The sequence below is a fragment of the Cupressus sempervirens genome, chromosome 2, assembly GCF_028749045.1.
Source record: "Cupressus sempervirens isolate cs-2001-9-10 chromosome 2, ASM2874904v1, whole genome shotgun sequence".
Lineage (NCBI taxonomy): Eukaryota > Viridiplantae > Streptophyta > Pinopsida > Cupressales > Cupressaceae > Cupressus > Cupressus sempervirens.
The window spans coordinates 100,826,503-100,836,293 of NC_143119.1; the positions used below are offsets into that span (position 1 = coordinate 100,826,503).

Genomic DNA, 9,791 nt, shown 5'->3' on the forward strand with positions numbered 1-9,791 from the left:
AACCCACCCTATGGCTCGACTTTTTGGGATTTTTTGATCAGTTGTAGATCTCCAATAATAGTTAATGTCACTTGGTAGATTGGAAATGGAGGAAAAACAGACTCCTGGGATAGACACAAACCTTTGATGGAATATGACTTTTCCTTTCATTCCATTGTGACCACTAAGAGAATCTAGGGAGTGAAGGTTCGAGACTACATTGATCAAGATTCCATAGCCCTTGGTAGTTTGGTGTCTTGGAAGGACCCCTTTGTCTTGGGGCTAGCCAACATAGATCTTAAATAGATCAAACAAATCCTTAATGATAGATATGTTATTGACATATGAGAGGATGACATCCTAAGGTGGTGTGGCTCTAAAAGTGGTCCTTATTCTATCAAAATATGATACACCTTGCTAGAGAACCACCATGCTTTAGTTCAATGGAAAAAGAGGTTGTGTTGGCACCATTCATTCTTTTCAAAAGATGGAGCCCTGACTTGGTTGGATGGTAGCTCTCGGATCCTCTCTAGTGATAGGCTAATGAGATTAAGATTCTTAGAATCCTTTAGGTGTGTCTTGTGTGGCAAAGTAGGATAATCTCTAAATCACTTATTTTTACATTGTGACTTCTTGAAGCAAGTTTGGAGTTTCATCTTTCAGTGGCTTGGGTGGCATGGTCCCATGCCAGAGAACCTAAAGGATTGGTTAAAGGCTTGACTAGTATTCCATATTAGAGTAATAAAATATTTTCTTATTAATTAAATCATATTGATTTAATTATTAAGTCACTTATTATCTTTATTTTACTTAAGCTAAAATTTAGACATATAATAATTAATTCTTTTATTAATTATTATCATGCGACCTAGGTTAGATTCCCGTTAAGGTTTTGATCTCTTTTATAAGGATTGATCTCTCTTTATAATTTACTTTTGATAATAGCAATCTCCTTTTTTTCTCATCAAGAGTGTCTCATTTGTGGATCTGGGAATTCCAGCCTCCATAACTTTTTTGTCTCTTTCTATGATAAGTGTTTGCATGCAAGTGATTCTTTGGGGCTGTAGGGTTGATCTTTCATCAACTTCAACATGGTATTAGAGCTCCAAATCTTCATGCCCCTATTCTATTTATGAAAAGTTTGGCTTAGCTTTCATATCTGTCCTTTTTTCAGAGGGTTTCAGTTCTTCAGAACAATTTTTATGGATTTGGGGGGTCACTAATTTTCAGGTTACTTTGAGCCCAAACGGACATCACCGTTGAGCTTAGAGTGCCCAAAACTCTTATTTTCATATAAAATTTGTCCAATTTGGACATAGTTGGAATTTGAGGCAAAAAATATTGCTCATAGATTGGAAATGTTTCTCAAGGTGATAATTTTTTAATTTTTGGCACAAAAATCTAGATTGTTTGGTATGGAAATCAAGTTTTGGCACCAAAAATGAGATTTTTGTGCATGAAAATCAAGATTTTTAGGCATACAAATCAAGATTTTTTGATGCGCAATCAAGATTTTTGGTACACAAATCAAAAAAATTGTATATAACTTGAGATTTTGCAAGCAAATTGAGGTAATTTTTGTTTGAAACATGCATGCTCCCTGAGGTTATTTTTGTGCCAGTGGGCATACTTTTTGATGCATTTTAGCACAGATCCCAAGGAGGTGATTTTTTTACTTTTCCCTTCCAGGTCTTTTTTGACCGGCATGTGGTTTTTTGGTCATAACATGCTCATCCAGACTCCATTTTTCGCAAACGAGATATTGTCAGAAAGTTGGTTCATAGCCCATTGTGATGGTGTAGTTTATTTGGAATTTTGATGTTGTTTGGTTTCCAATTAATGTAGTCAGAGTTAGACGTTCTATTTTGCACTAAAGGAGACATATCTTACGACATTCTATTTTCTAGATTTTTCTTTAAGCACATCCCATTCAATTTTTTGTAGCTTTTTTGCATTCTAGTGGATATCTTGGTTGTTTTAGGTCTAGAGAGGCCATGAAGATATCTTCCATCTTCGATTGATCAGCTCTTCAAACTTAGTCTTCTCTACCTTTTCATGTTCTATACAGTAGAGGTTTTTCATATCAATAGTTTGGCAGTGTTTGCAGCTTCATGCTTCAGTGGTGTTCTTCATGATCATCTTTTGTTCCTATCTTCTGGGACATTCCCTAGTTTAAAGGCATCTTCAATCCTTCACTAGTTCTTTTAGCATTCTTTTCATCTCTTTTTGGAGTAGGGGTTTTCCCATGTAATTTTCTCTATTTCTCCTCTTTTCAGAGATTTGGTCGTGCTTGGGTACCTCATCAAGCTTTGTTGTCAGGACCCAAATTTACTTTCAGTAGTAGTTTCTAGGTTTTTAGCTACTTCCTAAGTTTATCTTAAGGGGGGGTGTTAGAGTAATAAAATATTTTCTTATTAATTAAATCATATTGATTTAATTATTAAGTCACTTATTATCTCTATTTTACTCAAGCTAAACTTTAAACATATAATAATTAATTCTTTTATTAATTATTGTCATGCAACCTAGGTTAGATTCTTCTTAGGGTTTTGATCTCTTTTATAAGGATTTATCTCTCTTTGTAATTCACTTTTGATAATAGCAATTTTCTTTTTTGCTCATCAAGGGTGTCTCATCCATGGATCTGGGAATTCCAACTCCCATAGCTTTTTCTTCTCTCTCTATGATAGGTGTTGGCATGTAGGTGATTCTTGGGAGCTGTGGGGTTGATCTTTCATCAACTTCAACATTCTTGCAATCCTCAAGCCCCACATCCATTTGGATCTTTATCCTCTCGACTATTTTGTGTGAGATTTGGAAGGAATGCAACAAAAGAATCTTCCAAGACAAGGGAAAAGATCTTGATTGCTTCCTATCTCATTTGGAGAGAGCTATTTCTGAGGTTGTCTCAAATGCAAGTGCATGGATCAACTCAAGGAAAATATCTTTCAACTGAAAAGATGTTGCTATTTAAAGGAGCTGGCCCATGATCAAATTTAGGCTCGTTAATGGGCTCCCTAAAGTTCATTCTTCTTCTAAGCCTCCTTGCACGTCCTGGTCACCTCCAGATAAATGATGGATTAATATTAGCTTCAATGGGGCATCCAAAGGGAACCCCAAGTCCTCATGGATCATTATTGTAGCTAGAAATGATGTAGGAGATATCATGAAATTTGGGGCTAAAAGACTGAAGGATGAGATAATAACCAGGTGAAGTGTCTAACTGATGTTGAAGCTACCTTGTTGGGTGTGAAATTGAGAGCAGGGGATCCACATATTGTGATCAATGGGATTGCTAAAGGAAGTCTGGGTGTATGACATCTTGATAGGCATATTAAGAAAATTTGAAACATTCGATCTGAAGTTGAGGAGTTCAAAGTTTCAAATGTACTCAAAAAAGCAAATTCCCTTGCTTACAAACTTTCAAATTTGGGTGTGGCAAGATCCCTAGAAGAACAATTTGAAATGTGGGAATATTATAGCCAAATTCTCTCATCATATTTGGATTAGTAACTTGTCATCGCACCAATGACTGACCTATATTGGTGTCTAGGTGTCATAAACCCTTGTATGATTTCAATGTCAAGTTTGAGGGCTCTTTTTCCCACAAAACAAACTAGACTTATAGCTTCTGTACTTGATCTGGTGCCCTCCAAATGGCCTTGGAAAGCATAAGGCCCAGGCATAGGCTTTCTCATTTTTGCATATAGATTTAAACCTCCATGCATCTTGTTATCTAAGATTTGATTTGTGTGAAGGGTTACATCACATCCTTTCATTATACAACCGGAGGCGCTAGTGTACGTTGAATTCATAATGATGGTAGGTAGACATGTGTTATCGCAAAGGGGATTGAAGTGTAATGATGAACCTCTTTCAAGGATGGTTTCTTGAGGCTTCAAGTAGAAATAAAGTTCAAGCCACATTCTATTTTTTAGCATTCTAAGCTAGCAATATCTAGTTTCTTTCCCACTACATTATGGAAGCTAACTTTTCCCTCTCCACTGATGGACAAATCCCATCCTTTGTCAGGTCTATCTCTGTCATCCAACTCTAACACATTTTCAAGTTTGATCATGAAGCTTTCTAGGAAGTAGTCAAGATGATCTTTAGGGAGGACTTCTTAGAAAAAGAAGTGTGTCCCCACACCAACTTGGATTTATCATCCTTATTCTTGGCTCTAGGGCTGATGGTGGCTGACTCGAAGCATGAAGTTTAGTATGTGGCTAGGGCTGCATTGGAACCAAAATGGAGTGGTGGTGTGGATGACATTGTCCATCATCTTGAACTGGGCATCAACTTGCACATGGGGAACCACCATTGCATCTCATTGCCACAGGACCAAGTGAACTCCAACCACTCTTAATGTGGTCCACTGACGCACCTCTAATGGTTCATCTCGCAATAGTGTGATGGAGATGGTACAAAATCCTTGAATTTGTACAATTTGTTGATCGAGCATGGTTCTTGGTTGGTGATAGAATGGTGAGATGCCAGAAAACTATGCTTATGAAGTCATCTACTCCACTTGAAAAGGATGGTCGTCCTCAAATTTGTCATCAATTTCCTGTTTAATGTAGCAAGAGGGAGAGCTTGAAGTTCAGGGAAAACAAAAAAGGTGGCAAAGCAAGAATGACGATGGCTTTTGAGGCTCGAGGAGTGCATAATATTGGCAGGTCCTAGGAACTTGGGTCATCTTGCACAGCTAGTCAAGTGCAATCCCCTATTGATAGGGTTGACATTTCGCTTCTCCCTAAGCATGATAGTGTTTGTAGAAAGAAGGGTTGTGGTGCTGGAAAAGGTAGTCTAATTGTCGATGTCCTTCCTGTCCTCATCAAAGAGGAGATGGCTAAATGGATCAAGGGTTAAGTCTGGGTGTTGTGTCGCTAGTTTCTAGAGGTCATGGTTTTGGCAATCCGGTATGATCATCATTTTTGTGTTACTGTGACATTTTGTATTAATCTTGTCAACATGTACATATGGGTCTGTTGGTCGGGGTAGTAGGCCAATGTTTTGGATGGTCTTGGATCAAGGATCCACAAATCTAATGTAATCATTTATTGAACATATTAATATTAAGATAAAGATTTACTGTTACCCATAAAAAAATTTATTCAAATATATATGTAAAATAGACACAATTTTAACATAATAGAATGACTTAAAATAAAATAATATATGAATTAAAAGGAAAAACACCTATTTCTCAAAAGCATATTAAAAAAAATATCCATTTTTAGTATTTGTCGATAGGCTAAGTACTATTGTGTCATTTTTTGTCTTTAATTTTGTTATTTATATATATCATATATATTACAATGTGTGAATCTTGTGTGATTTAATATCTTGGTAATACAAATAAATGCTTCTTAATTTGAACCATTTGTCCACAACTACATTATTGTAGAAAACGAATTATACATAAAACATGTTTGAAAAAATAAATTAAAAAATTAGCAATTAAGAATAAGACTACTTTCTTACTAAAAACAAATTACATTGAATATAATTATAAAAAATTATAAAACTAATTATTAATATATTTCATAAATATAACAAATATATAATAAAATTATAACTAAATTTACATACAAAATTAAAACTAATACTATTAAAGATTAAAGACAAGTGCTAAACCACTAAATGATACTTGTTAAATTATATTACATTAGTGCTCCAGTTTAATATTTCAAATAGATTCAATTTGATCCCAAAAATATTACTAGCATAACCATACATAAAACTAAATAAAAAATCCCAAACAAGTAGAACTTAGAATCCTACATAACCAAAAGCACGAAATGATGTAACATAATCAAATGAAGATGGTATTTTTCCACCGATTATCCAATTCTAATTTGTGCTCTACAGCGAGTAAATATTCATTTAGCTTCATATATTATCAAAAATTTAGGGAACATAAAACACGGTATGTATTACATTGGAGAGTCCAAGCCCAGGACAATATCGCCATTAAATTTTAATTAATAAAAAGCACCCCGTCTCATTTCTTGGGATGTTTTACAATCATAACTGGGCACTTGGCATTGTGTGCACAGTAATCGCTTACACTCCCCAAAAATGCCCTGCGAACAAACAATCCAACAATCAAAATTCCATACATTGAAAGGGAAAACAGTCAAGAAAATACTCCAATGATAACAACAATCTGAGACCTCTTAATGGCACCGTAGCCATGGCTCCCCATCACTAATAAATCTGGTTCAACCTTCTCTGCTTCCTCACAAATTACATCCCTCGCCTCCCCAACACTCACTCTAGTCTCCACAAGCACCTGAGAATAAAACCCCCAAAAAGTTATAATTTACATTCGAAAAAACCCACTCTGGTCTCCACGAGTACCTGAAAAACCCAAAAGAAAAAACAGAAATAGGTACAAGCTCATGCTGAAAATCAGATCTGTCTGATAGCAACATAGTCAATAGATTGGTACCAATATAGCCTACATTTTTCCCAGTGCAAATGCGTTTGGCCTTCTCCAATACATTTTCAGTGATGTTTTTCTGGTACCTCTCCATGGACTGCACAATATCCGCTGTGAATATGTAACCTGACAACAATAATAATAGCATTTAACATCCTATTCAGAACAATTGAAAAAAAATGAAGATGATGAAACAGGGCATACAAATATAATCAGGAAAAAAATGGATCAGCAAAGATGAAAATCAAATTAGTGAAGATGATGAAACAGGGCAAGGATGTATAAATATAAGCAGCACCTGTGCCATCGGTAGCAGTGTAGACCCTTGGATGGGGCTGAGCGTGAAAAAGAATAAGGGTGTCCTTTGCCTGCAAATTTGGGCCGCCATTGCCAACAAAGAGGAAATCAAGAGCCCAAGAGAGAGCATACATGCTTTCTTCGCTCTCATCCACGGCCACCATGATTTTCCTCTGTTTACTGCCATCCACAACTTCTGCCATTTTTACAACTCAATCAAATAGCTCTTGTTGTTGTGCGGTGTGCTCCGAAGAGGTTTTATGCACAAACGTTGAGGCCAACAAAGTGGGGGAAAGTTTAGAGAGAGCCCACAGAAAAAATAAGAAAACCATTTCTTGTTTGAACAACAGTGGCGGTCGATTTACCCTGTTTCATGTGGAGCCCTCCCCTTCTCCTCGGATAACGATTTTCTCTCCAAATGTGACCTGTCAAATCTTTTGAACCATCAAAAGCAGAGATGAGAACATTCTTGTACATGCATCCTGATTCCTCCATGTTTCCAGCAACCTTTATCAAATATCTGATTTCCAGTCCCCATTATTAGTTTAAGTGGCTCACATAGTTTTTTTTTTTTTTTTTTAAATGAAAAAAAATTGATAACACGTGTCATTTTTATTAGACATCTATCAGATGGATAAATGGAGGGAAATATAGCTTTTGCTTTGCCACCGTTTTCTCCTTCCATTTGGAAGCTTTAAAATTAGGTAATCTGATTTGGTTGATACTTAGTAGTACTTGTACCCACAAAGGTCCATTTAGTGCAATTCTAGCATAGCAATAAACTTGCTTGAGAAAAAATCTTCTTTCAATATCTTATGTGAATTCCTCCATAAAATATTTTTCACATTTATTTGATAGAATTTATTTTATCAATGATCATGTCAATAGACAATAATTTCATTTATGTGACATCCACCTCCGCAGCTACGTGACAAGTATTCCACACACAGTTCGATCAAGTCGGTTTGTATTTTATTGTTCAATTCAAAAAGGAATTTTGATATCTGTATTTTCATAGAATATATATTTTGAATTTAGTATACTAATTGTTGTAGTTTTCAAAATTTTATATATAATATGTTATCTTTTATAATATCATAAAATTATAAAAAAATATTGCTAAAAAATAAAATATATTGAACTTTTCAAATATTTTAGATCTTTCTTTATCATGTTCACCTTTCATATGCCTCAGTCCTAATATTGCTGATACGGAGTTACATGGCATATAAAATGTTAATATAAGATTTAAATTATTGAAATTTTTTTTTGGTTCCTTAAGTACTTGTTTTGGGTTTTGTTCGCTTTATTCATCTCTTATCTTTCCTTTCGACGTTTCCAGAGTTTTGACTCGTCACATTTGTACAGCCAATGCTCATATCCCGCAATGAACAACGGGGAGGTCCCACATGAATCATGAGAATTCGACAGCCATTGTTGTTTCTCGAAGAACGAATGGTTTTCATATTTTCCTGTGGGCTCTGTCTGAAACTTCACCCGACTCAGTGGGCTCACTTGGATGTTCTGTTCAGTTCATGGCATTACTTTGCTGTATAAAACCCTCTTCGAGTCGCACTAATTAGCAGTCAAAGAAGAAGATATATACAGCTATTTGATTGAGTTGTAAAAATGGCAGAAGTTGTGGACGGCAGTAAACAGAGGAAAATCATGGTGGCTGTTGATGAGAGCGAGGAAAGCATGTATGCTCTCTCTTGGGCCCTCGATTTCCTCTTCGTTGGCAAAATGAAGGACACCCTTATTCTCCTCCACGCTCAGCCCCTTCCCAGGGTTTATACTGCAACAGATGGCACAGGTCATATCCTACTCCTTTTATACCCTGTTTCCTCATCTCCACTAATCAATTTTCATTTCTACTCAATTCAATTTGATCATAAGATGTGATGTTAAATTCTCATTAATGTTTTCAGGTTACATATTCGCAGCTGATATTATGCAGTCCATGGAGAGGTACCAGAAAAACATCACTGAAAATGTATTGGAGAAGGCCAAATGCATTTGCACTGGGAAAAATGTAGGCTATATTGGTACCAATCTATTGACTATGTTGTTATCAGACAGATCTATTTTTCGCCTTGAACTTCTACCTATTTCTGTTGTTTTCGGGGTTTTTCAGGTGCTTGTGGAGACTCGAGTGAGTGTTGGAGATGCGAGGGATATAATTTGTGAGGAAGCAGAGAAAGCTGGGGCAGACTTGCTTGTGATGGGGAGCCATGGTTATGGTGCCTTAAAAAGGTCCCGGATTATTCCAATTTAAGTATTTTTCCTCTACTGTTTTGTCTTTCAATGTATGGTGTTTTGATGTTTGTGTTACATGCATTGTTTGCAGGGCAATCTTGGGGAGTGTGAGCGATTACTGTGCTCACAATGGGAAATGTCCAGTTCTGATTGTGAAGCATCCCAAGAAATGAGAGCTTAATCCAAAGACAGACAAGCTGCATTGGGGTTGGACATAAATATATTTTGTGCTTTGAATTTTTGGAGTAAATATAAATATGAAGGAATGGAATTTATCATTCTTCACTGTGTCACAAGTAATTTTATTTGAAGTGAACTTTTGAGTTACAGAGTTTGTGTATCTGATCTTGATGAGAATTTATGAAGAGGCAACCATGCTGTTGGAAAATTCTACACAAAACAGCTAGCAAAAAGGAGTAGTGGACATTGCATTCTTTCTATAAATATTTAAATACATTGATTTTGTGTCAGTATTCATTACTTTCACCTTTACACCTTGTCAAATACTGTCATTAATACAGTCTGATTCACATCCAAAGGCTTGTTCATGTAATGTCATTTATGTGTTCGTGTCTCTGCCAGACTGACAACATGTTTTCTAAAATTGAAAAGCTGTTTCTAATGCAATATGTTTTAGATCCCATTGGTTTTTGGGGGCATGTTGTTACAATATGAAATCTCATTGACACATTAATTTTCATAATTATAAAACAATATGTATGAAAACAAAACAAATAAAGTCTGCTCGAAATTACAGCAGCACATCAGAGATCTGCTGGAAATTACAGCAGTAGCAGGCGAGAAGACAAAACTA

General features: G+C 35.8%; 2 protein-coding genes across 2 annotated transcripts; one reads left to right on the plus strand and one right to left on the minus strand.

The window, feature by feature from the left end:
• Positions 1–5,854: 5,854 nt before the first annotated feature.
• On the minus strand, positions 5,855–7,053 carry LOC149571226 (universal stress protein PHOS34-like). Its single transcript, XM_089812799.1, has 4 exons — positions 6,723–7,053; positions 6,447–6,550; positions 6,156–6,274; positions 5,855–6,065 (listed from the first exon to the last, which is right to left on the minus strand). The coding sequence occupies exons 1-4, from the start codon at positions 6,922–6,924 to the stop codon at positions 5,984–5,986; spliced, it is 507 nt and encodes a 168-aa protein (XP_089668925.1). The 5' UTR covers positions 6,925–7,053; the 3' UTR covers positions 5,855–5,983.
• A 1,159-nt stretch (positions 7,054–8,212) lies between these two features.
• On the plus strand, positions 8,213–9,469 carry LOC149571227 (universal stress protein PHOS32-like). The gene is made up of 4 exons (XM_089812802.1): positions 8,213–8,534; positions 8,650–8,753; positions 8,856–8,974; positions 9,069–9,469. Exons 1-4 carry the CDS (start codon positions 8,351–8,353, stop codon positions 9,148–9,150), a joined length of 489 nt encoding a protein of 162 aa, XP_089668928.1. The 5' UTR covers positions 8,213–8,350; the 3' UTR covers positions 9,151–9,469.
• The last annotated feature ends 322 nt before the right edge of the window (positions 9,470–9,791 follow it).

Coding starts and splice junctions, on each gene's coding strand:
- LOC149571226 (XM_089812799.1), bottom strand. CDS start 6,924: ATGGCAGAAGTTGTGGATGGCAGTAAACAGAGGAAAATCATGGTGGCC. Junction 6,551..6,722: donor CACTGCTACCGATGGCACAG/GTGCTGCTTATA, acceptor TATTGTTGTCAG/GTTACATATTCACAGCGGAT. Junction 6,275..6,446: donor GCATTTGCACTGGGAAAAAT/GTAGGCTATATT, acceptor TTTTATTCTCAG/GTGCTTGTGGAGACTAGAGT.
- LOC149571227 (XM_089812802.1), top strand. CDS start 8,351: ATGGCAGAAGTTGTGGACGGCAGTAAACAGAGGAAAATCATGGTGGCT. Junction 8,754..8,855: donor GCATTTGCACTGGGAAAAAT/GTAGGCTATATT, acceptor GGGGTTTTTCAG/GTGCTTGTGGAGACTCGAGT. Junction 8,975..9,068: donor GGTTATGGTGCCTTAAAAAG/GTCCCGGATTAT, acceptor CATTGTTTGCAG/GGCAATCTTGGGGAGTGTGA.